Consider the following 27,108-nt stretch of genomic DNA (forward strand, 5'->3'; position numbering starts at 1 on the left):
ACACCAAGTCTAGTTGGAGGCCTGTGTCTAGTGGAGTCGCTCAGGGTCAGTGCTGGGACCAGGACTGCTCAATATATTCAGCAACATCCTGGATCAGGGAAGGGAGTGCACCATCAGCAAGTTTGCTGATGACACAAAACTGAGAGTGGCTGACACCCCAGCCGGCTCTGCTGCCCTTCAGCAATTCAGCAAGACCTGGACAGGCTGGAGAGTTGGGCAAGGAGAAATTTTAGCAAATACAACGAGGGCAAGTGTAGGATCTTGCGCTGGGTAAAGAACAACCCCATGTGCCAGCACAGGCTGGGGACTGACCTGTTGGAGAGCAGCGCAGGGGAAAGGGACCTGGGGGTGCTGGTGGGCAGCAGGATGGCCATGAGCCAACAACGTGCCCCAAGAAGGCCAATGGCATCCTGGGGTGGATTAGAAGGGTAGGTCGAGAGAGGTTCTCCTCCCCCTCTACTCTGCCCTGGTGAGGTCGTGTCTGGAACCTTCTGTCTAGTTCTGGGCCTCTCAGTTCCAAAAGGACAAGGAAATGCTTGAGGGATTCCAGCACAGAGCCACAAAGATGATGGGAGGGAGTGGAACATCTCCCTTGTGAGGAAAGGCTGAGGGACCTGGGTCTCTTTGGCTTGGAGAAGACTAAGGCCTGACTTCCTTCATGTTTATAAATATGTAAAGGCTGAGTGTCAGGAGGACAGAGCCAGGCTCTTCTCAGGCATGTCCGACGATAGGACAAGGGGCAACAGGTGCAAGCTGGAGCACAGGAGGTGCCACAAAAACATCAGGAAAAACCTTGTTCTCTGTGAGGGTGCTGGAGCCCTGGCCCAGGCTGCCCAGAGAGGGTGTGGAGTCTCCTCTGGAGACATTCAAACCCCGCCTGGACATGTTCCTGTGTGACCTACTCTGGGTGATCCTGCTCTGGCTGGGGGGTTGGACTGGATGATCTTTTGAGGTCCCTTTCAGCTCAGAACATTCTGTGATCACAGAGCTGGAAAAAAGACAACCACGAACTGAGATTCAGAGCCTCACCTAAGGACAAGGACATGGGTTTGCACCACCCTTCCGGACACCTCAGAAACAATGACATTTAAAACACGGTACGTTTCTTTGGGCAAGCTTTTCTTTGTAGGCTCTTTAAGCAACTGTATGCTACGAAGGTGACAGCTCCTGAGCAGGCCTCTAAGGAAATCGTGACTTGGACTTATCCACATCCATCTTCACTAAGCAACACATCATCTACTTGAACAACCACTCCTTTTGAACTAAACCTTCCTTCTGAGCCTCTCACCTGGGAAGCTCTGCTAAATCCCCTAGTTATGAGTCTTATTCTTCAACTAAGACAACCTCAAAGATGTGTGATGTGAAACGACTTTTGTAGGCAAAGGAAGGAACTGGAGCAGCAGAAGCTCCGGGAGCGCTCGTGGAACAGAAGAGACCTCGCTGCATTGACCCAACTGTAAGAATAATTTTTAATAGATGCTGCAGTGTGATACATTTACCCCGTTCACCCGGCAAGTAGTGGAGATCAGTGTGGAGACAACTCAGAGTGTGCCAAAAGGCCGTTTACTCAGGCGCTGTTTGCCAAGAAGCCTTTCACCGAAGTCAGATGGAAACTCTTAATATCTGGTTACAACTGATGTACGCCTTCTCAAAAAAAAGCCAACACACATTTGGGAAAAACCCTCTGATAATGCCCATTTTTGTTTGTTTGTTTTTATCATGTACTTAAATTACACAAGTAGAAAAGTTATGCTTATTAATAGTTTAATGTATGAAGGAAACATCCAGATTTCTGAATATGAAGGTACATATCTCACATTAATTTAAGTCTACATAAAGTAGAGCCTCTATACTGACATATTGAAATTTACTTTCTGCTTAGCCATTTGTTATGTAAACAATTGTACATTTATTTGCCATTCTAGAACTTCAGGATCAAGTTTACATAATTTTGCTAAATTTCTGTGTTTGCTCAGAAGCAGTTTACAGTACTAAAACCAACCAGCCAAAGAACAGCTTCAACAGAAAGTTATGTCAAAAAAAAATAAAAAGGAGGAAAAAGAAAAAAAAGGAAAAGGGAAGAATAAAGGCTAACTAAGTTGAAACGTATGATGGTGGGGAATGGGCGGTCACAATGTTCACAGAAAAAGGTCAGTTAGTAAGTTCTTCTGCAAAAAGCCTACACACTTCAGTCAAGCACATCAGTAGAATGATCTGGGAGCACATAAACTGTTTCTGCCATTTGTATTTTCCTCCGCGAAACACGGACTCTCAAGGCTAGCAAGTTGATCCCACTCAGCCAAGCTGGTTCATATGCACGCTGTTCATGTGAGGTGTCCAAGTTCCAGTCCACACCTGCAAGAGAGCGCTTGGTTTTAACACCACACTGAAGGGCTGCTCAAAACACAAGCCCAAAACCCCACACAACAACACCAGAGTCCTCAAAGCCAGCCTGACTGCTTTCCTTCATCGTGAAATCCAAGAGAGTCATCAGCACTGCTTATACCCACTAGTTTTCTCACTAAACCACACGTCTCCTCGCTCAAGTCCCGAGCTGTGGCCGAAGAAGAGCCTGCCTCCCGGCCTGCCAGAGCTGCCAGCTGCTGCTTGCACCCGGGATGGCTCCCAAGCAAATTAAATCCAGAAATAATCTTGATTTAGTAACAGCATAGCAGAGCTCATGGTATAAATCAAATCACACACAGGAATTCATCTAAGAACTGCCTGCGATCCACTACTCCTTGCTGAATGAGCGCAAACAAGAGGTTTAGGGGAAAGTAACCCCGATACCTAAATTAAATTCAGTGGACACATCCACAATGTAGCAAGATGAGAGCGGCAGAAAGAAGAGCTACCTACTCCCTTCCTACATGAATTCCTAACACAATGAAGACATCAAAAGTTTCAGAGCCCACCAACAATCCCTTAAATCTAGTGCTGCTGTCCCTTTTTGGGCTAGGAAAAGTTAGGCAAGAACAAATATATGGCTTTTCTCACCAAAGCAAATTAATTGGCTGTTCCCCAATGCAGAACTGCACAGACAGAAATCACTATCAAGTAAAACATACCGTGTAAAACTATGTGTTCTATCCAGACTTGCCTGCACCGCATCATCAAAAAAGCTGCAGCAATTAGAGGCCTTTGCAGAATTAAGACCAGCACACTTCTCTGAACTGCACTTATTTGTGCTGTTGGCTTTTATTTTTCCGTGGGACAACTTGCGCTTACTTTTGGAGAGATGTATTGCCCTACTGTCTAACATCTAGGGTTTTATCCTCACCCCACTGTTTCCTAAGTTCAAACAAAACTACAGATAAATGGAAAGTGAAAAATTACCGTCTGAGGCCCGTTGTTTTCTGTGGAATTTGAAACCATCTTTATCAGCGAGTTCCAAGATGGGTCAGCAGCATGAGGCCCATTAAATATAGGGCCTCCAGTACCATCTGTGATGGGGGCTACAGGAGGAATCATCGCATTCCCATACACAGAAAAAGGCATACCCTGAGAGGGAGGAAAAAAGCAAGAATCAGTATCACATAGCCAGTATGACAAAAGCAGGTGTGTGTTGAAGCAATTCTCTGTCTTGAACTGAAGAAAAACCTTTCTATATATGTAATAGATTACACCACAGGCAAGTTAGTTTTTATTAGATCTAGGTTTCTGCAGTACTGAGAGGCAGTTAGCTTTGCAGTCAACAGCACGGTGAACGACACCTCTGTGTTATTCATCTCCCCCACACACCAACATGGAAACTGAGCAGCACCGTGCATAAAAAGCCCAAGAAGGTCATTACCCCGACTTTTGGGAAGTCCATGTATCCTGCCGGAACGGGCTGATGGAATGTACCAGAAGGTGTGACGATCCCTGTGCTCTCTCTCTCCATGGCTTGGTGGGAGAACACGCCAGGGTCGGACATGGGTCTGTGGATCATGTGGCTCCCCATGCCGCTGTGACACCAGTCCACTTTGTCTAAAAACACAGAAGACACAGCAGTTAGACCTGACACCATAACATCCATTTTCCAGCCCAATTATCATCATCTTGCGACACATCTAGAAGTGGCACTGGCTCAGTTTGCAGCTCCTGGGCATCTATGTGCACTAACACCTGCGTGTATGTCAGATGGAGAGCATCAAAAATGATCCCTGCACCAAGAGTTACAGCAGTCAGGAACCCTGAGCCAGTCGGAGGAGTTCTGAATGATCAAACGCAACCGAAGCATCACTCTTGTCATCTTCCTTCATTCATTTGAAAGCGCATTGGTGCCAACTCTGCCTTCTCCAAAAACCTCCATCCCTTGTGTGTTTGGTGCTGTGCAAGGGGCGTGTACCCTACAAAGTCTATTTGCTCCATTCCATTACCATGCTTTCATGAATTATTTAATGAACTAAGAGATAGAGAAATACTTTTGAAAAGCAAAACCGGAAAAAGATCAGCTGGGGATGTGTGCTCATGGTCTAACGAGATGAACTCATTAGAGGCAGCTTCATATTGTTAGCACCCTTCACACCTCGGACACCCCTAACCAGTTTGACAAAAGCAGACATGAGAAAACTAGATTTGGATGGGTGGAGAAGGAATACAGGAACATTGAAGCCATCCTAATGCTCAACTAGAGGAGAGCCAACCCCATTCTGAACTGAAAACCCAGATGGAAGAAAGGAGCATTCTGAAAGCTGAGACAGCCCTAACGGGCAACTTACACACCTGGGCAATGCAGGTAAAGCTGCCACTTGTAAAGCCTCATGAAGGACAGCCTCTCACTACGCACATGGGGCAAACAGCCCTACTGAAGTAAAAGAGTATTTGGATCCACCCTTTCGGGTTTGTGTTTGAGGAAGTAACCCAGGATAGTACCTATCACCACAAAGCTTGTGCACCCTCAGTCTACCAACACCTTCAGCTGTTGGGACACCTCAGTCGACGAGGGGAACAGGTCGCTCAGAGAGGCTGAACACTTGCCGTCCGTGGAGGTTTCGAGATCAAGGTCGACTGCGCCCTCAGCAACCTGGTCCAACCTCATAGCAAACCCCGTTTTGGAGGCTGGCACGACCTCCAGCAGTTGGATGGGGCCTCAGAATTCCCCCCACCTCATCCCAAACCAGAAAAGCCCAAAACATAAATATACCCAAACACCCTCCAAAAAACAATTTGAGAACAATTCTGCAGTCCCCGGTACATTGCATCCACGACGGCTCAAGTGTTTGCTGAGAAACACTGCCCCGTCAGTCACTTCTTACTGATTTCTGAAATAATTTTGTGTGATAACAGGAGAGCCGAGAGCTTTGCGTTAGTAAAATGCAAAAGGCATGATTGGAAAGAACAAGGAAAACTCTGCTGTGGAGTACTAATAATGCATAAACCAATAAACTGTACACCCGTCAGCACTAGAGCTGCAAGTTAAAACGGGAACTCCTGTTGTTCAAAATAACCTGTTGTACCAACAGAAAGAAAACACACAGTTAACTTGAGGCACCTTCATTTCCTCTCTTCCTAAATCCAATGCTCCTCACTCAGTCCAGCCCTGGCAACCCTATCGTTTTACTTGCCATGTTATTTCTCACTTCGGTGTGCAAATATTCAGAGCAGGACATTTCAGAGGCCCCAAGGTTTTCCGGGACCTCGTTAAGACACACTTAAGTGGATGGGAAGGCCAACTCAAATTTTGAACTGCTTCGGAAAGAGCAGTCCTACATTTTCGAAGCACTCACTTGTGCATCATCCTTCAAGCTCCAAAGGCAAGTCAGGGCAACACGATATCGCAGGCAGGTCAATTAACACCACGTACCTTGATTGCCACCTATACCTTCGAACGACCAGATCCCACTATGTCCCACTGGAGCAGCTAAGTTGCTCCCGATAACAGATGGAGTAGAAGTTCCAGTTTGTCTAATGCGTGCAGACCGTTCGGTCCCAATCGGGACAGGAACTTTTCTGTCCTGAGAAACGTTACTGGGTTTTTCTGATCCCAAGGACACTGCTGAAGGGGTGGGAGATGGTGCTCTTACTCCAGAAGACACGGACTGAGCAGGAGATTCTGCAGGTAGAGCAACAAAAGCACTTAGTAACGGCAACCAGATATCGAGTAACCACAAGCCTGCCCTTGAATGTCAAGCGGTACAAAGAAGAGAAAAGGGGAAGTCTGTGAATGCCAAATTCATAAAGCAAACGCTTAACTAACTAGTTACAGCATTAGAGGACTAGAAGAAATAAATCCTTGTTGTTGTGGGGTTGCTTTGTGTTTGTGTCTTACTGCATTGATTTTTTTCAATCCTGATTTGTCCTCTCCAAGTTGCATTTCTGGGGGGGGTTTGTTCATCATGATTGTCACCAGTAGAACAGGTTAACTTGCTCCCTGAATAAGCTGGCACTCAACAGCTTGTTTTCTGTCCCAAAAGCTGCACTGCATGGCCAAAGCTGCAGGGGTCAATCGTGGAGGAAGGTACCAGAACTTGCCCTAACTCATTTCTCCTGGAAAACATCACACAGTTGGGCAAAGCCAAGCCATCACTACCATCCAGCTCGCTTTATTAAGACACCATCACAAGGTTTACACAACTCACACTTGGAATGTTACCTTCACAAATCACAAAAATAAAACTAAAAATCACCTTTTCTTTCCAAGGTGACTGAAAATGTGTCAGGTATGTTACCGAGCCGAAGTGCAGCAATAGCACAATCCTAGCTGCTAAAAAAGCCCAAGCCCAACCACACTGGAGATCAGAACTCACACGAGAAAATCTGTGCGGCAGCTTTTCTACTCCTTTGCCACGGACTCTGACTCACCATTTGATGCTGATGAACATGGAGGCAGTAAACTAAGAGGGGAAAAATGCTGTCTGTTGAAGTTGGCGGCTGCGGGTGCTCCGCCAAGAGGGGTCCCGGGGGCGTAGATCTGACCTGCCGACAGGTTCGAGGCAAAGTTACCCAGGTGCGTCGAAGAAGGTGTTACAGAAGCGTAGGGTGAATCCATACTGACAATACCTAGGAGAGAAACCAGCACGAGTGACTCCCAGCCCTCCAGGATCTCAGGGAAGCTAAGGAAGCAGGAAAACCTATATGCAATTAATTATTGGGAGGGAGAGGGGTTGTCCAAAATGTTCACATTCTGCAAGTCTTGAGAGTCTGTGGCAGTTGTGCCTTAGAGACAAATCAAGAAAGAATCTTACGTTACCATGCAGCTCCCCTGAGCAAATAAATTAAGCGCCTATAATGCATGTTCTGATAGAAGCAGACTTTGGAAAAGTAACTGAGCAATGCATCAACCTGAAATTTATATTTTGTAGGTCTCCCAAGTATGATTTTGTACCCTGTAACGGTGGAAATAACACTAGAGAGTTCAAGACTTTCTCCACTCATTCTCTGACAGAATGATGTCTATAAAAACTACGATCAACATGCAAGGGTCTTTTTCCAACCCACAGATACTTTTTCCTTTCTTAGGAAAAAAAAATATTTTCAGACCAAAAGGCACTGATAAGCCATGGAATTCAAAACACAATAATTACTTCCCCTATTACGTTGTCCTCAATGAAGAAAAGGGAAAAAACCCAAAACCAAACAGTTTCTGGATTTTAAGGTGCAAGTATTGAGGAAGCCCGTTAACAACCAACTGCTGTGGCACTTGCACCTTCCCAACAGGCAGCATGGAGTGCGCTGAAGTCAGAATGCTTCCAAGTATATTAAAGGGAAACAAATTCAGAGAGCACCTTAAAAGCTATTCAGTACTCAAGATATTCACCAAATCTTGGAAAACTGCATGTTTCATGTCTCATTTGGCACCCAAAGCTACGTAAACAACTGACAGGCTTTACTACAACCGGCACAGATGGTGCAAACCACGTGTGTGCCTTCTGGAAGCTCCAGAAGTTGTTCTGGGACAAGCCCTTAGTGCACAAAGCTAAACCTCTGGCTACTCAAGTCAGAAAGACAGTGAAATTAGCTTTTTTGATTGAATTTAATAGTTAAGGCAACACACCTCTTAAACCAAGTTTCGGTCTAAACACCCTCTTTGAAATCATCCTAGCATTTTGAATATGCTGCATATTTCCCTGCAGCCTGACTACGTGCAGAAAGTTAGCCCAGACTAGGAGAGCTACTACTACTAGCTGCTGGTAGTTAGGAGAAGTGGAAGCAGCAGCCAAGTGTTTTATTATCTCGGCTACTGGAGAAGAGCAGACAGAAACAGCAAGAAGAAGGCCTCAGCCCAACTTATAGAGAGTTCATCAGTTGCAGAACAGTTATTAGATTGGACAGGTGGCACCTCAAAGGAAGATGAACTCAACAGAAACAAGGAGAAAATCCCTCTCAGCACCCAGTCACTGCAGGGCAGAAAGTGACTTACTACTCACGGCCACAAAGGCTGAGGCACAAAGCCTTACGTGTCCCCAAGCTCACCAGACAGCAGTCATGAAGTACGTTATGAAGGCATGACCGCAGACACTGACTTACCTGAGGGACTTGGAGCCGGCCTCTGTAACGGCGGCCTAAAACCCGGGGCTTTGGAAGTGTCAGACTGATGTAAAGGATCTGAATTTGGCAAAAACGAAGACTTTCCCGATAGCATTGACTCTGGTGTTGTCTGAGACGAAACGACGGAACCACCCCAGAAGGCGTGAGCAGACGTAGGACTGTTTTCAAACAACGTACTGAAGGGCCCAAAGGGTAAAGTAGCACTGAAATTGTTACCCACGGACTTATTGGCTGGATGGGCCGAATTCTGAGAAGCACTTTGTGTACTTAAGGTAGAAGGAAGCTGCACCGAAGAAGGAACACTGTGGGGCCTTTTGATGTGATTAGCATTGAGGACTGCGACCGAAGAGTTTTGCACAGGAGCTGGATTTTTATGGACGCTACCGGTTCCGTGGACAGGCGGTTTGATGGCCGGGGCTTCCATCTTGGCTGCGGGCTGAGAAGCCCCCATGGATGCCTGCGACGTGGGGTAGGTCATTGGGGCATTTGTCGGACCTGCCACAGGAGCAGATGAGCTCGGAGCCACTAAATTCGGAGGCACAACCATTCGAGGATCTGGTGCGGGAACCTGAGGTTGCTGAAGAGGGGGTCTCCCCTCTTGCAGAGGAGCTCCCGGAGGCTGCTGATGAGTGGGGTGCACGGATGTGCTGCCGGGACCAGAACTGTTGGGCTGCCTGCTGCTGGTCGAGCTGCTTGGTTCCACTGCTGGAGGACTCCCCACTTCGGCGTCAGACGAAGGTGCGCCTTTATTCGGAGAGGTGGCGGTGCAGTCGGAAGGACTGCTTCTGGAAACACCCGCTGGCTGCGCAGGAGGAGAAGGAGACGAGGGGGAAGATGCAGGGTAGTGTTCTTTGGCAGTAGGGATGGGATACGTGGCGTTGGTAGGCGCCGTGCTCGTGTTGCTCGCCGTGGTCGTCACCGTGGTTGTCGTGGCGTTCGATGTCTTGACCACCGTGACAAAAAGCTGTCTTCTCACCGAAGGTGAACTCGGGCTGCCGTTTGCAGAAGAACCAGGCACAGTAGAAGCCACCGAACTCGTCGTAGCTGTGGGACTAGTCGTCAAAGAACTTGCTGAATTCACCTGAGAGCCGCTGCTGTTCTGGCTGTTATGGCGAGGCACCATGTGAGGTTTCGGCGAGTTGGTAGCTCGTGCAGGGCTCAAGGGCCTAACGGGAAACGGACCCCACGTGGACTGAGCTGGTGGGAAAGTACCTCCAAAGTGGGTCATGGGCAACCGAGGCGGACGGATCTGCTGGAAAGTCTGAGCAGCGAGTAAAGCGTGTGCAAACTGCGGAGGAGGATATGCTAATGGAAGAGAGACTTGGAAACCAGGCCGCACGTTATTCACTGGGTTCTTAATGGTTTTGTGAGCGGATGCGGAAGAAATGGCAGGCACGGTGAGCGCAGAGGCAGTCTGAGATGTTGACGAAGCAGCTACAGTGGTCACTTTGATTCCCACGAGAGAACCGTTAGCAGCTGTAGTGGCTGCAGGTGTTGACGACCCTATTTTGGAGTTTGCAGCCGAACTTTTCAAACGGTTCTTTGGAATGAGTTCATCAATTTCTTTATCTGGATCCTTGATCAGAGCATTGATCAACTGTGTGGCCTGTCTTGTTGATTCTGTGCCACCCCTACGAAAACAATAAAAAGGGAAAGCGCATCTAAAGCGTTTTATACACATTATAGTGAAGTACCTCCACACATAACCCAGCCTGTCTCCCATTATCCTAACACACAGAAAAGCAACTCTACTTCAAGACTGAGCTTGGGGAGTTCTTGCTGCTGATAATTATTTAAGACCCTCATGGTGAAAATTAAGACAGAACAAGATCAACCCTTTGCTATTTTCTATACAGCCAGCTGTTCTACCAAGAAAGAAAACCCCAGGGAACCAGCAAAGCGAGCAGTCTGCTTACCTTATAGTTATTATTCTATCTCCAGTTTTGTCCTTCTGCTTGTCAATGTCGATGTGCGCTCCCGTGCACTCACGTATCGCGTTGATATTACATCCTCCTCTGCCAATGACTCTAGAAATCACGGTTGATGGAACGGAAACCTTCTTGGATCTACACAGCAAAGAAACAACATGAACTGGGAAAGGTTTTCAAGGCATGAAGCACTAGGCAGGTTGGTCAGGTCAGAACGATGTCATAACCCATGATTCAAATGGTATAATTCTGTCAAATCTATCAGGTCCCTGAGGAAGGTCCATCAGTAATCCCACGAGGACAGGCAAGATAAAACTGTCTGCGAAAGGACATCAATGAGGGGGAGTTAGGGAAATGTTTTACTTACCTTCTCACGACTTCCTTCCATCCTTCTTCCCTTTTCTGACCACGCTTAGGACTAGCAATGGTTAGCTTTCCATTGGGAGAAGAAAGGGGAGAAGGACCCGACTTTGTGCAAGTAGACAAGGAATTACTCGTCGCTTCACTAATAACTTCAGACAACCTTGGAAAGAAATTAAGCGCTGTCATTACACAGTCAGTAACATGGATGACTTAAATTTCATCCTTTTTCCAACCCCCAACCCAGGTCTCTCCTTTAGCACAAAAGCACTAGGTTATTAAGAAGATGCTTAAACTGAGATGCTTCCATCTCAACATAGCCCAACAATCTCCTCATGCCAGATGCAAAACAATGTTTCTTGCCTGACAAACTACAACTAACTTGAGGTCCATGCTGCCACAAAGTTTATAACTCTTCTCAGACACCAGAGCAAGAACACGCTGCCGCACTTACTCCCCAACAACTGACTGAAGAAGGCAAGTTCACAAAGACAATGGCGCGGCATTGAAACCAAAGGCAACAACCACCTTCCAGCAGCATCCATGCACGACCACAGCAACTTACTTGATGGATGATTTGCCAGTAACGGCTTTCCTCTCGTCTTTCGGACAAGTGACAAGAACTGACGGCTGCTTTTTGTTGCTCTGTGTGTTGGTAACGGCTGTGGAAGAATGATTGTCACTTTTGTGGCTGCTGTTGCTATTGCTGCTTTCGTCGCTACAGCTGGAAATCCTCATGTTGTCACTGTCGCCGCTCTCACTAGTGCTGCTGCTCTTCGATTCGCCATTCGCTTTTTCCGGCTGGCTATAGGAAATCGGGAGTTGATCGTCGAACAGAATCTGAACGTTATCAGGGGTTACTTTGTTCTTCCTGTTTTTCCTTTTGGAGCTTGTGGTGGTGATGGTATTATTCCTCTTGCCATGGGAACCTGCTAATGTCGTCCACGTGGCAGATATGCCGATGGTGGTTGTAGTGGTAGCACTAGGGGGTTCCGTCGGGACCTCTGGATCATCTGTCCCAAGAAGAGAACAACAGTAATAACTCAGCTGGCTTGAGGAAGCTTGTGTATCTCTAAAACTATTATCTATGCCATACTGAGGAGCCTCTCCCCTCGTTTACACTGACTTACACAGCTTTTGGTTCTTTTGGGGGAACAAAAGCAGTAGCAATTTAACAAATTTAAAATTGCATTCAGGCATGGACAGACAGACCCAAGCAATGAGGGGACATCAACAAGCATATGAAACATAAAAAACTGTCCTGTCTTTCCTTTCCTTCAGCAGATCAGAGTGAGGGAACAATCAGTGCCAAGTGTTTCTGAGAACACCACATCAAACTCCACCATAAGACACATGAGGGCCAGGTTTCGCCAGATAGGAAGAGAACGACACATATTTGGGATTTCTGTATCACCTTTTTCATTTTTTTCAGCTAATCATTGCCATTATTCTGTTACTAAGCTAAGGAAAAGATTCTAGATTGGCCTGGTTTTAAGTATTGGGACCTGGAGGAAAAAAACAAGCGGCCAACGCTAGCCTCATCATCAAGTGAAGCCATAAATTTCACTGAGGCAGTTATGCTGATCTACTGGCTTCACAGAAAAAGTCACCAAAAGGAAAGCTCAGCAGGTGATAGGAAAGTTTGCATTCAAGTTCTGACAAGAACAGCAATTTTGAACACTGGAACCATGGCTGTGTTTCCAAGTTAAAGTGACGGTTTTACATCACCTTCAGCTTTTAGCTTCTCTTTCTCCTGAGCAGCTTGAAGTTCAAAGTTCTCTTTATTTTTCGCTTCTATTTCTTCTAGTTTTCGTCTTTGTTCTTCTTTTTTCTTCCTTCTTTTCTCCTTTCTTTTTTCTCTTTTGGCAGCCAAAGCCAGTCTCCTGCTTTCTTCCCTTAGCTACAAGCCAAGCACAGGGAAGAGTATCATAAGATGTCTCCTGCACTTGAAGAAATGCAAATGCTTTCTCTTTCCTAGGAAGCTGAAGCTGCATTTTCCACTAACATATTAACAAAATAGAAGCTGAATTCTCTATGATCCTGATTTTTTACACATTTAATTCTTCCAAACTGATTGTTCACGCACGTTAAGAGAAGGTTAGTGCAGAAAGACAAGCCAGACACCGTATCAGCTCAGGTCAGAGTTTTCCAAGACACATTTCCAGGACTCTTTGTGTAACCCTGTATGCCTCAGCAGCCCAGTTCAGACAACTAAGATTCCAACAGGAAATCTTTTCAGCTGGTTTCAATACAAAGCAGACGCTCATTTGACACTATACTTGCACTTTGACTTTGCCCTTAGATTTCTGCTACAGTACTACAGTTTTTATTAACATCATTAGTATATTTTTTAACATTCAAGATACTGATAGGACTGAAACGTGCCCGTATACGATGCATTTGACCGAAAGTTATACTCTGAAAATCTTCTTTTAGTGCAGTATTATTCCAGAGGAAATAGTTATAGTGGAGTTGCTTGATCATAGTTAAAAGTTTAAATATTACCTGAACAATAAAGATGCCCAACATTAGACACTGCCATTATGGTAATTATACATGCTCTTATACTTTCACTGGTATTACAGTCTTAAAAGAAAGTGAAATAGCAATTTTACTACACAAATATCCCTGGCTCCAAGCTTTTTCAACTTGCCTTCTCCAAGTCGAGTTCCTCTAGCAGAATGCTCGCGTTCTTGTTGGCCTCGGCAGCCTGTCTATCTTTGGCTTGAACAATGGATTCCATGCACAGGTGGCACTTCTTCAGCATCTCCTACAACAACAAATACACATCAACCCTCTGCTGGAAAAAGAAACTCAGCAAGTGTTTGAACATGCCAAAGCCACTCCTCCTGCACAAATACTGTCTCTCTGGCAGTCTTACCTTATCAGTAATTGTGGCTATGTACCTCATGCATTCCGAGTCGGATGGAAACTGGTTTACTTCTTTCACTAGGTAGCGCACTACTTTGACGTGACCCTGCAGAGAAAATTCCAAGGACAATATCTTCCATCAGGCCAGCTGCTTATGTTTGCTCAAAAACACTTTAGCTCAAGAACTCATTGCAAAAAGTATACTTGTAACTCCTTCTAAATATGTCCTCAACCACTTGTTTAAAAAAAGCATTAACATCTTTTACCTCCTCAAGCAGTGAGGTATGTTTCTTCACTTTTGTGACTGAAGAGAAGGCAAGCTATTACATGACCCCTTGTCCGGCCACCCTTAATCCAGACACCCTTTCACATAACTTCTACCCTTGATTTCGGTAGTTTTCCAACACCCAGCTCTGGCAACCTAACAGCTGCAGACTCCTACAGTCATTTGCTCTTTTTCAAGTACAGCAGCACTTGAACTACAGTCCCTTGATAACAATGATCATATCTGGAGTCAAATCAGGCTAAAACGCTCTTTTGGCAAAAGTTTTCACCTTCTCTTAACAAACCAAACCAATTTCCTCCGAGTTTTCTAAAGTTCCCCCTCTCTGCAACCAACACACTGCCATTTCTACCTCTCAACAGCCTGATGAGAACCAGCCTCAATGAAATGCCTATAAAGCAAATTTCCACTAGAATTTAACACAGCTACTACACAAGTAACAGACACAGCTCTTGGAGGTTACTCAAAGGCAAGTATTAAAGTGAGCTGGCATTTTTAATATGTAGTTTGTCAGCTATGTTCTCAATGGAACAACTGCACAGGGATGATCGAGACACCACCAGCTTAGACCACAGCCTACTCTACCTTCCGAAAGGCTGCCATAAGAGGGGTTATTTTCCTGTTATCAGCAGCATCCACATCAGCTCCAGCTTGAACCAGCAGTTGCACAACATCTAGATGTCCTCCATTCGCCGCCAGCCACAGCGGAGTATTCCCCTTCTTGTTACGCACATCGATGTGAGCTCCCCTGCAAAAACACCTTCAATCAAAACTCTGGAAAGAATTTTCACTTGGTGTAGTACAGGATCAACAGGGCAAGATTCAGCATTCATTTTGACATCCAACACGCATTCAAGAGTGCTTCTGTTTCCAGGGTTGTACTCCAGTTTTTTTCTGATGCTGTCAAGAATTTCAGCTTGAAAACATTTCTAGGACTCTAAAACATGCTACTTTTTACCTGTCTCTGAAACTTCTCCACTTCATTACCCCCCATCCACCTGCAGACTGTATTCTTCATTAGCTTACTCAGAAAAACTTAAAACACTTCAAGTGCAAAGCAACAACCAGTGCCACTACTTGGAGAACGACATGCCCAAAAGCTACCCAGAAAACATTATTACACTTGTTGTCTATCAAACAATAACAAAATCATTAGGACACATTCCCCTTGTGTATCTTCCTGTTTAAGGATTTCACACTACCATCTTCAACAGCTGTGTGTGATCACTATGAACACTGCATACATAAACTTTAAGGGGAATCGTTTATTTCTAACATTTCTGAACCAGTGATGTGGGGAAAAAAATTATTTATTCAAATTAGGCCAAGGCAAGCACTCTAATACCAAAGAGAACTCGGTTAGATCACTTCTGGTGAATAAAATTACACAGTAACAGTCAGACACAGAACCTTCCCATTTCCTATGCTATAGCGTATATTGGGAGATATAACCCTATACTGGGAAAGATTAGTCTAAGCTGGGCCATATTCAAGCAGCACGCTTGCCAATACAGTACCTGCTGATGAGAAGCTCACAGAACTTGTAGTGCCCTTTGTCTGCTGCAATGGTTAAAGCTGTATCTCTTGAGGAAGGTACTGGAGGAGCGTTTACATCTGCACCTTTGTCCAGCAGGACTCTACCCACTTCTGCATACCCACCAGAAGCGGCTTCCATGAGCGGGGTGAGACCAGTCTAAGAAGAGCAAGTGGGATGACCAAGCAATTAGTTGGGGGTGGGAGGTGCCAGGATTTCTTTCAACTTCCAGCAATGTATTTCTAGCTCTGGTGTACACATTTTAATTGCTACTGGTCCAATTTCTTAGAAGCTTAGCAACACTGTGAAGGTGAGCTCATCCTCAGGTAGCTCACGAAGAGCCATCCCTGAGCACCACAGTGGCAGCAGCGCTGCTGAGGGATTTGAAGCCCACTGTCGGCACTTGGGGAAAAACCACCCAACCTTGAAGAGAGGAGTACCGTGGGCAGTAATGTCCCATTAAGTGCCCACACGCTTGTACGGCAGCAATCACCACCACGCAGGTTCTTTTGAGCTTCTCTGTGGCAACCGTTACATACAATGGTGATGGAGACTAGAGAGCCACACGTGTGTCATGTGTCTTTTTTGCACCATTTTTCTAGTGAGCAGTCTTGACTCCTATTTAAAGAGTGGGAGCCAACTGATAGACTCTTGAGAGCGCACAACCCCCTTCCATTCCGCAGCACCACTGTGGGTATAAAGCACCTGGCCAGAGAGCAGCCGTTAGACCATGCACATTTCTAGGCCAAGACACAAACTATCGTTCAACACGAGCAATCCCGGGTTTCTTAAGTTAATGGAATACTGGTTTTATGCCTCTAAGCTTCTAAAGGTGAGGATGAGCTAAGGCTTCAAAAGAAACTGTGAACTGTGTAACCATCAAAACACGAGCCTCTACGTGTAGTCATTTTTCTTCACAATATGTGTTTCAGTTCAGTCAATTGAACTAAAGTTAAATAGCACAAAGGGCGAGCAGGCCAGATAACCACAGAGAACCAACGACAAACAAGCACCTCTTTTGGAGGACTTACTCAGCTATTTGCCCCTTACCTTAGCTCTGTGTTCCACATTAGCTTTTCTGTCAAGCAGGAGGCTAACCACTTCGGTTCTCCCCTGAAAACAAGCCAGAGTGAGGGCTGTATTCCTGTTGGTCTCTATCTGAGCATTTATATCAGAGCCCATGTCCAGCAATAGCTTGACAGCAGCCGTGTGCCCGTTCATGGCTGCCAGCATTAACGGAGAAATGCCCAATTTGCTACCAGTTCTGAAAGAGAAAGAGAAAACCAAACAGTTCTTTAAATCATAATCACATTACTGAAGCAGCTTCAACAAAACCAGTGAAGCCAGAGCACTCAGTCAAGACTGACAAATCAGCTACACAGCAAACATGACTGAAACCACAAGAGGTAGTAGCATTGCTTAGGACAAATATTTCTACTTTGAGATGCTATGCCTGTTACCTATTAATTGCTGGAAATGCCATCTCAAGTCTTACAAGAAGTGTAACTTTAGGCTGGACTTTTCATTTCGCTTCTGCAATGCACAGCTAAGCTATTTTCTACTTCCCAAAAGCATTACATAGGTGCTTGTGGATGTAGGAAAAAAAAGCTTTCTGTCAACTACACAGGGAAAACAGAAATCACCACACATACACTCTCTCTTTATGCAAGTCAGAACTAATTTCCATCCAGTAGGTCAACCAGAGCAAGAAGAAAAATTTCTGTATTTGTCCAAGATGACCACTCGTACGATAGAGCAAAAAAGTTAGCAAAATACACAGAGGGAGAAGGAAGCTAAAAGAGCATTTGAAACACGGTCTAAACTTTTCATGTCTAGCTTAAGGGGAAAGAAGTCTACTGTAAATCAAATACATTGGTTGTGATCATTTAAGAATATTAAGATTTTGCTCCACATGGCAGTCAAGTTGTCAAGAAAGCCCCTGGAAAGGGTAAAACTCAGAACATGACCAAAATCACACAAAGGGTGTAAAGGGAACTTGCCTGGAATTTATTTCTGCCCCAGCATTCAGCAGAATCTTGATAATGTTCACGTAGCCACCAGAAGCAGCGAGGCTCAAAGGTGTGTAATCGGAAACATTCCTGTGCTCTTTATTCGCCCCTCGAGCTAGCAGCAACTCCACCACCTGCAGTGATTGAAGAAATAACACCTGGTTTTCTCCCCAACTTGCAAATCCATCCAGGGCAAATGTTTTCAATCCTACAGCCTAAACAGAATCCATCAGCAAATCCCTACGGAACAGCTGTGTGTCTAACTCCAGCTTCTTGACAAGAACCCTCATCGCGTTCACTTCTTTAATCTCCATCTATTTATGCTGTTAAAGCCCCTTACGAGCAGCTAATGACTCCAGCCATGAGGTTGTCTACAGCACGTGAATGGACTAAGCAAGGCGTGTGAAATGCACCGCAACAGCTCACTTCCAAACGCGAAGCTCTCAGCAAACTTGTTTAACACACCACCTTCAAACTGAATGCTGAATTAAGTCACGGGAACTTGTCGGGAAGATGGCTTCAGAATACAATACCCAACCCACACAGCGCCTCTGAAGACTCAAGTTGTACTTCACCTCTTGTCTCCCTCCCGAACAAGCCAAAGACAAGGGAGTGTCCTTGGTTCTCTCAGACTGGGCTTCAATATCGGCTCCGTTATCCAGCAAGATTTCGACAACACCCACGTGGCCAGCAGTGGCAGCCAAAATAAGCGGAGTAAAACCTGCAAGGAAAAAGGAGCTTTGAAGAGTCCACATTTCCAGCTTCGCCGTAGCGGACATCAGGTAGGCCACCCGAAAAGCAAACCTAAAAGCTTCACATCAAGCCTGTGCTTAACGTGGATTGGTGTGATACACAAGGAAGCCAGAGGGGGTCTGTATGGCTGTAGGGAGATACACACCTTTCTTGTCTCTGTGTTCAATATTAGCTCCTCTCTCTAACAGGGTTTGCACTAGTTCTTCGTGGCCACCAGCGCAAGCAAGTGTCAATGCTGTGTCATGATTACTCTCCGTCTAAAGAACAAGAAAACATATACACAAGGTCAATATTTCCTTCCTTAAATATAACTCCTGTTAGGTCGCAGATTAGCCCAAGTCCAGCTGCTACCCTTGGGCTTCTATAAAGTAAAAACCTTCTATACAGTAGAAACATGTCTACCAATTACGTATTTTAATTTGGGTTCATTACTACTGCTTGACTGGGACCTTCAGATGGTAGAACAACACTAGAATCCTACCTCTAACTCTTAACGCCCCAGTGAAACCATAGGGGGAAAAATTTCCCATCTTACCACTACTGGTGCTGAAGCCTCTGGACATAACCAATCCAGAGTTATTTAAGAGAACAAAACAACTGCAAACATCCCAAACTCTTTCAGGTGACACTCTGCTTTCCAGAAGGCTTTCCAAGATTCACACACTGGGAGGGAGCATTTCCAGCGGGAGACAGTTCTCGGAACAGCACAGAGCCCTCATCAACCTTAATTCTGCCTACGAATCCCTCACAATGGAAGACGGCACACGTAATTCCTCAGTGCTAGCAGGGGCCATGCCCATGACTATCACCCTATTGAAAAAGGAGACTCGGAAAGCCAGAGGGTTCCTGGCCCGGTTACACCATAGGGACCTACCGAAATACCAGCACACACCAAATACCAAACCCAGCACAACTCCACACATTTTTTAACTAGTAAGAGAACCTGGTTTTACTTGACTCTACTACGACTGATGGTAGTTGGCAACTTAGAGAGTATCCACATAATCTATTACTTTTTTCTTTGACAGCCAGCTAGCTGCAAGTCTACGCAAATTAGCCTTTATTAAAATTACTTTCAATACAGAAATGCTTTCTCTTCAATAGAAATGAGAGCCTGTATTAGCTCCTCTTGCTAAACAAATTTACAGCAATCATGAGCTTCAATATTTACAGATGTCTCTCAAGGTGGGTAAGCATTCATCAACAACTTGAAGCACCAACTCAAAGAACAGGATGCAATATTTTACGGCTTACTTTTGCTTTGGATGGGTATCAAGCCCCAGAAATACTTCATGTCTGTCAGAAGACAGCATCTCCCTGTTTCTCATTACCAGTCCAACAACAGAGCAATACAACATCCAAGTGTTTAGTCACTCCAAGACCTTCTCTTTCGTTGGGCGAGAACACAGAGGAAAGTGGGCTGCAACTCCCTGCGGAGTTGTAAGGGCTTTCTACGAGCAGCTCATTCAAGTCTCCAGAAGTTAATTCATTATGCAACAGAGCTGTTCACCACTACTTAATTATTCCGAAGCAGAACAGCTTCACTGACCTGTGCTACACCAACGTGGGGCTCACCTGGGCATCGATGTCGATCGCAGGGTAGATGGGTAGCATGGCTGAAGGAGAAATGATAGGACTCGGAGTTGGCGTCTGAGGTTGGGAGACAGAAGTTGCAATGCTGTGGGTAGGAGTGTTTGACATTGCAGATGCTCTTCCGCTCACTGCTGTTGAACAGAATAACCAACGCTTAGTCAAGGAAAAAACAACTTCGTGTCCAAAGCGTGACGGTAAGCGGCCAGCGGGACAGAGCTCCCACCAGACACAACTCCCACAAAACTTGGTTTCCCACAAACATGTATTTTCCACACATTTAACCCCACCTTTGAACCTAAACTCCTCCAATTTAACAACTACTGAAAAGGTTAACTGCATTTGATAAAGGAAACAGGTAATTATGAGATTGCCATGTTTTCTAGAGTCCCACCACCAAAAAAACACAACAAACAAGCAACTTGTTTTTCTTAAAAACCAAAGATGTTTCCTGCTACAAGTCAGACAGGATTTGGCCCAGGAGTTCCACACCTTTATGAGCAAAATTGCAAAATGAACCCAAGCAATGGCTATCTACGCAGTTTTTCTTAAAACAGTCTGGAGATTCTCAGGTAAAAAGTCTCCCCAACTTGCATGCCCCACCCCGGCATGCCCCATGAGCATAACAAAAAAGCAACGGTGCTTGTGACAGGATGCTCACACGGCAGAATTGGCTGAAACCAGAGAAATGGAAGCTGCTTTAGAGCGGTTTTGCAGAAACTTTGACCAAAGTTGTGCGCATAAGCCAAAGGTAATGCCATTTTACAGCTGATAACGGTGTATAGACGTGACACAAAATAGCCTCGACTGCCACGCTCCCCTGAAATTCAGTTCATACATTTCACATTTAATGAAAAAACTCCTCTTTCCCAACTCTTTGGTTTCCCTACTTTTAAGACCTAAATATTGATCTCCCTGATTTTTTTTTTTGCAGGGTTTCTACAGGTCTTGAACAGGTGTGACCAGCAAAGGATCAAGTGAAATGCTGTGCGCTTCTCCTGTCAAGCTGACAAAAAGCACCTTTAACTGGAAAAGAAAGAAAGAAAGATTTTCCACTCATTGTCAGGGTTCATCTAGTACACACCACTGAGCAGCCTTACAGAACATCCAAATACCCCCTTTATCCTCAACTTGAAGTCCTGTTAATTTTTCAAACGGGTTTAATAATCCACCACGTCCCCAGCTGCCAGCTGTTGATGATTAGCTCCTATATTTTAGTTTAAGTGCTAAGTTTTCCAACAGAAGCCACCAAACATGGCCCCTTACATGCCAGTTTGTACGTTCCTCCTCTGCAAGGCAGCTTTTCTTCATCCACTCCTAACCCCATTTCTGAACTGCCTACCCCAAACCCCAGCAAAGCAGCTAGTAATTCCTCTCCCTGAGCAAAACAAACTTATAAAAAACTATTATTAACTTGATATTTATGAGTAACTCCAGATTCAAACTTCCTTGATATTTATATTGGAGTGCCTGTGGAAAAGTTCTCATGAGTCAAGTCCCATCAGGTAAGGATTCAAAGAAACATACAGTAGCTAAACCAAAACACTGTCACCTACGGTCAAAAATTATGGCCTAAAGGAGCACAGTACAGACAACTAATGGAAGTTCCTAATGAAAGAGCATTCAGTGGAACATCTAAATTAAACTCACTTCATTCCTTACTCGGACTGCAAGTTAGATCTAACCTACACACACAACTTCAGATAGGTTTTCTATAGGAGGATAACAAGTTCCCCATTTCAGCTCCTGCTCCCCTCATCATCTATGTCCTCATAAAAGAATTTCATACAATTACCATATGTAACTTCTTTCTCTAAGTTCAAAGAGGAAGTTAAAGCAGCATAAAGCATCTACTCCAAATCAACCCAACCTAATCAAGATGTTGAAGTGGAGCGGAAACTACCCAAACATCTTCAGCTCAGATGATCTAAAAGCACAAACATCAAATAATCCACACATAAAGAAGTTCTGCCCTGCTACAGTAGCATACACATTTTAAACAGCTGCTAATAATTTCTGTAGGCCAGGAAGCACTACCAAAAATCCTATACTATAAAAAAAGAAGCAAAAAAACCCCCTCAAAATAAACCAAGTTAAGAAGGTCTCAATCCAAGTGAGATCTATTTGTATACCAATGGTGTTACAGTGAGGGGAAGGAAAATAAAACCTAACAACAAAAACAACCCACCCAAGAGAGACCTGGTTAAAAGCCCCCACCTCTCTTTAAACATGGAAGAAGACCTTTATTGGACGACTCGTCTATAAGTATTATCATGCACACTAGTAGAGAAGACTAGGCATGTTGACTTAGAGTTGTCACACGAAGGGTGCTTCAGCAGTAATTAAGAGGCAAAGATCTGGCCTATCTCTACAGCACATGTCACTGAGACAAGATCGCAATTTCTATGGGCTATGCCTTGATTAGATCAACTTCAACATCACTTGTGCACCCAAATTAGTACAGAACAAGCCAAGGGCAATGAACAGGATCTTCACTGTGTGCAAAGAAAAACATTTTAAAGTTTTCAATAAGCCCAAAGGTTTTCACATCAGTCTTCAAATCCCACAACAACTTCTTCAAAGGTAGTTCACTGTGAGAACACCCGAGTACATACATGATTTGGTACAGGATGAGCTGCCAGCCTCCATCACCCTACAAAACAAGGTCTAGCTTCTTCCTTCGAAACCAGCACTCCAAGCACCATGTGACTGCTCTAGCCCAACTCTTTTACATTGCTTTGGTTATGAGACAAACTCTTCTGTGCTTACTGGACATCTCTCAAAAAAATACACCTGCGCCCTCCTCCCCCATGCCTGACAACCTCACCACCAAGGGATGCACTGGGCTTCCAAACGCAGCCCCAGCGTTCAGAGATGCCAAGCTGACAACCCTGAAAACTAACAGAAGGTGCTGGAGTTACCAGGACCTCTTTCCTCACTGGTGTACACGTCCGAAATCAAAAGGTGGCTGGAAGAAACACGGTCATGTTTGTATTGTTCGAGTTCACTGACTCCTTGACTACTTCATTTTTTTTTAATAAGTGCAATATGTCAGAGAAACTAAACACTTTTCCACCCCAATTCATCTTTCTGACGAGCATTAAGTTTCTTACTAGCATTCCCTGACTGTGGGCAAAGCCTTGCTCTTAAGCATTTATTCCCTCTAATTTATCTCCTCTAAAGTCAGCTGCAGATTTATTAAACAATTGTTGCACACTACATTGCAATAAGCCAAGTTGAGGGACTGAATAAAAAGAAAACATCACAACCAATAATACATTAGACACCTCAGCTTTTCCCAGCTTCTCTCAAGCCAACTCAACCTGCTTGTTCCACACTGGTTTCCTCTCACCTGACCCCAATTTCTCCATAGTATCTCAAGCTATTAAGAGCTACCTTCCTGCCACACGTGCTCAAAATCAATACAGAACACTTGAGATGCATAACATGCCTCGAATTACAGGAGTCCAAGTTATGTCCTGAATTCCAGGGCAAACACGCCACACTCCTTCTAGGCACTAACAGCTCCAGGGAGGAAGCTTTAAAATCACAGCCGCAGCCTTGACAGTTATTAGTTAGAGGCTGCAAGCACAGCTACCACAGGCTCAGTGCCACACAAACCAGGTGCCTCGCAAGAGGTGGAATGCTCTCAGTGTTGCAAGGCCTACACATCTGCAAGAAGAGCAAGCGGCAGTCATTGTCACTAGGTCAAAGCCTGCACGCTCCTTGGTTGCGGCCCCAGCACATGTCACAAGAGGGACTGAGCCTCTCCAGCTCTCTGTGATGCAAGCGCTCAAGGGGGATTGTTCTCAGTACTGAGCCTCTGTCGAGAACTTGTAGTCAACATGTATTCTTTCTCACATTTTATTTTAGACTGAGTTACAAGTGACTCATCCCACAAGGTAGCTTCCAGGAATTCATCTTATCAAGTGCTCTAAGATTCCTCAAGTTCTCTGCGAGGCTCCGTTACTGGACACAATCCTTTGAATAGTGACTACTTTACCAGTTTGCTCCTAAAACCAGGGATTATTTCTTTCCCTTATGTCCTTAACACACTGTTCAACATATGCAACATTTTCATGCAAGAGTGACACAACTAACCCTAAAAAACCCTTCTACTTGCTAGCTTCGTCGGAAGCAAAGAACTTGCCCAACATCCGATGCTAAAGAGTAAAACTTTTGCTTACCATCAGTTCCAGCAGGATCAGCAAGGAGCCCAGAGCTAAAACTGAAAGATGATTCACTACTTTGTCAACCTCTCCAATTTCTCACTTAAACCCCAAAAAACCACAACAACCCACAAACCCCTCAATAAGGTGTCAAGCCCTGGTCACATCCATCGGCCTCTCCAACAGCACAGAATCCCACCTGGAAGTCCCCGAGTTGATCTAGCAACACCACTCGGCCTCTAGAGCCCACGTCTCACACTGACCAGCACTTGCATACCCTGCCTTGTTTCAAATAAGCACTTAAAATGAAAAAAATCACAACTAATTCAGCACAGACAAAAACCCAAGATAAAGCTTGCACTGCCAAGGTAAAGCCTGGGGTTTGTAACCAGCGCTGCAAGGCTCAGCTCTGCCACGGAACTGGACTCTAGTCATCTCCGGAACAGAGATCTGAATCCATGGGAATACTCCAGAGGATTCCAGTTAAAGTAAGATAAAAATCTACTGTTAAAATATTTACCTGCTGCTTCAATGCATTGTGTTACCCTGAGCCCACTGCCTCTCCACACTAATTTCTGACATATGCAGTTAAACTGGCACTGAGGCTGGATACTCAGTACTGCAGCTGTTCTCACTTATAAAAAAACCCAAAACACAGAACAGCTAAAATCAGCCACTTCCCAAAAAGAGAAAATGGAATGGTATCTGCACAGATTTGCCACAAATACTTACACCCCAAATATTCTATGACTCTATGAATTTAGACCTCATTCTCAATTCCACATGTGCATGGACATACTAAGGGCTGGGTATTCACGCACTGGAAATACCCGACCTTTCCAAAAAGGTGTGTGTGAGAACTGCAAGTTCTCAAGATACTATATGCAGGTAAGCACATAAACCTTGAGTTAGGACATTTGTTCAGTCAGATTTATTGAAATGGACTACACAGATTCTTCCTAATTAACCAAAAAAGTGCAGTTATGCCATCTCTTGAATCAAGTGGCTGGTATTGTTCTATATCTCAGCAGGTCCACGGGGGAAATCTTCACTAGCAATGCATGATGGACATAGCGTTATCTACTTTGTCATGCATCCAGTTGGGTTTTTATCCTCCACCACAGCTTCCAATCTCGCCAGGTCTAGGCTTCAAGTCTCCCAGCGGGTTTCCAGAGAAGAATCTCCGTAGCTCCCCTCATTTTCCATCAGGTTTAACAAGGCTTTCTCTGAATACTCATTAGATGTCTCGTTTGAGAAGCGCTGTTCCTGAACAAATATTTTAAGCAATCATCACCTACTACTGCAAACCAATGTTGTATCTTCTGTTCCTTTTACACCCTCAGTGTACGCCAATTCCAATAGCCAAGCTAGGCCAGCTCCACAGCTCTGCCCCTCCTGGAGACGTGCCTTTCCTCTAGCACACTCCCTTCACCTTGCCGTGCTTTACAAAGCAGAGTTGTCAAAGCAGACAGCACTTTTAAAAACAACAGCTCATCAGCATAACCAAGAGCTCCTCAGCAAATATTCACAGAGGGACATGTTTGTTTTAACACTACGTCCTAGTATTCCACTCATCAGTCCAATGGAGCATTTCAGTGACTAATTGAGCACGGAAAGGGGATCAAGTGCAACTGAAACATTTAAAGGAAAACAGTCCTAACAAACAACTAGCCTTTCCTACAATATTTAAAACCTTTAATTCTATTATTAGACTACTTAAAACCTCTAAGCGCTAGTGTCACTAGGTAATGAAATCTCCAAAGGAGTAAGGAAGAATTTGGTGCAGCTCAATTTCTTCTCTGCTGCAAAGAAATGAGCACAAGCTCTTCATGAGTTATATGGTGATCACCCTTTTTTTCCCCAAACTGACCTAAAAGGTCAACCAAGAGGTTTACTGCTCAAGGTCAATTAGAGCAGCTCTCACTGCAGACAAGCCTAAAAGTTCCTTACATATTATAAGCTCGACATTGTACTACAGCTGCTCAAGTCCATCTCATGCGCTCCATGTCAGTTTTAAATTAGCTGATCCCAAATCCTACCATCGAGATGTTGTTCCTGAGCTACAAAGAGCATGAATTGCAACTATCAGACTCTGGCACATCCCCCTTCAAAGCAGGATGAGTTAAAAATGCCACTTGGGACATACCAACCTGACAAACAGGTACCTGTGAGCCTGACAAAAGGAAAAGCAACCCTGCAAATGGAAAAGTTAAAACTGGCTTTCTCAACTCCTGGATGCACGGATCAGCTGGGTAGCAGAGCTAGCAGGAATACACGAACACACACACACACACAGGGAAAGAAGTGGACATCCCCTCAACTGGTTCAAGCAAATATTAAACCTGCTCATAACAATATAAACCCACCTGCCATGATGTCATCCAGCGTGTCATTGAGCGTCTGAGCAGGGCTGGCTACCATTAACCCTTGCTGTGTTTCTGTGAGTACTCCTTGCCCCAGCCCTGCTAGTTGTGCTTGGCCCAACACTGGCTGTCCAACTATAACACCTTGCAGTTCTGTAAGATTCGCGATGGACCCCGGAGGTAAAGAACCTGCTGCCAGAGGCAAAGCTTGGGGCATCGCCAGAGGCTGAATTGGTGCAAAACCCGTCTGCGCAGCAGCTTGCTGGGGATCATCTTTGAGCAAGACGGGGTCCACTTGCTGTAATCGTGCATAGTCTCCCTCGGAGAGTTGTTCTCCTACCCCAACGGGAGTCAGCAGTCCCAGATGCTGGCAAGACTGTTGCTGCTGCTGCTGCTGGAGCTGGATTCTTTGCGCTTTTACCTCCAGGTATTGCTTTTTTAGCTGCTGCTGAGTCTTCAGCTGTAACTCGCGCTCCACCTTCTGCAGCTCCTCCAAGATCTTTTGCTTCTTCTGAATTTGCTCCTCTCGCGTTTTGTTCAGCTCCTCAATCTTCTCTTTGGTGAGCTGGTCGGCATGCGCCAATTCCAGGGACTGCAGCTGAGCGTTCTTCTCTATGGCTTCTTTTATCCTCTGCTCCAGCTCTGTCAACTTGCCCTGAGCTTCTTCTACAATGCTCTCTGGAGACTGATTGGTGATGTAACCCTGTACATCCTGGTTGTTTGCTGGCAAATGACTGCTGGACTTTTGTTTAGAAGCAGCTGTGTGAAAAAGAAAC

At 45.0% G+C, this 27,108-nt stretch overlaps 1 protein-coding gene across 1 annotated transcript in view; it reads right to left on the reverse strand.

Annotated features, from left to right (window-relative positions):
• Positions 1 to 1,747: 1,747 nt before the first annotated feature.
• Positions 1,748 to 27,108, reverse strand: part of ANKRD17 (ankyrin repeat domain 17) — a gene marked incomplete at its 5' end in the record, with an annotated part of 42,407 nt that continues 17,046 nt past the window's right edge. Inside the window, 20 exons of the mRNA XM_009872938.1 lie at positions 1,748 to 2,355; positions 3,337 to 3,501; positions 3,794 to 3,969; positions 5,789 to 6,037; positions 6,787 to 6,984; positions 8,452 to 10,103; positions 10,389 to 10,538; positions 10,768 to 10,923; positions 11,326 to 11,773; positions 12,489 to 12,660; positions 13,414 to 13,530; positions 13,642 to 13,737; positions 14,500 to 14,662; positions 15,432 to 15,607; positions 16,499 to 16,712; positions 17,449 to 17,591; positions 18,033 to 18,178; positions 18,356 to 18,467; positions 19,786 to 19,934; positions 26,336 to 27,091. Of these exons, the coding sequence (XP_009871240.1) occupies positions 2,296 to 2,355; positions 3,337 to 3,501; positions 3,794 to 3,969; positions 5,789 to 6,037; positions 6,787 to 6,984; positions 8,452 to 10,103; positions 10,389 to 10,538; positions 10,768 to 10,923; positions 11,326 to 11,773; positions 12,489 to 12,660; positions 13,414 to 13,530; positions 13,642 to 13,737; positions 14,500 to 14,662; positions 15,432 to 15,607; positions 16,499 to 16,712; positions 17,449 to 17,591; positions 18,033 to 18,178; positions 18,356 to 18,467; positions 19,786 to 19,934; positions 26,336 to 27,091 (5,498 nt within the window). The remainder of the gene's footprint in view (positions 2,356 to 3,336; positions 3,502 to 3,793; positions 3,970 to 5,788; positions 6,038 to 6,786; positions 6,985 to 8,451; positions 10,104 to 10,388; positions 10,539 to 10,767; positions 10,924 to 11,325; positions 11,774 to 12,488; positions 12,661 to 13,413; positions 13,531 to 13,641; positions 13,738 to 14,499; positions 14,663 to 15,431; positions 15,608 to 16,498; positions 16,713 to 17,448; positions 17,592 to 18,032; positions 18,179 to 18,355; positions 18,468 to 19,785; positions 19,935 to 26,335; positions 27,092 to 27,108) is intronic.

The sequence above is a fragment of the Apaloderma vittatum genome, unplaced genomic scaffold, assembly GCF_000703405.1.
Source record: "Apaloderma vittatum isolate BGI_N311 unplaced genomic scaffold, ASM70340v1 scaffold4527, whole genome shotgun sequence".
Taxonomy (NCBI): Eukaryota; Metazoa; Chordata; class Aves; order Trogoniformes; family Trogonidae; genus Apaloderma; species Apaloderma vittatum.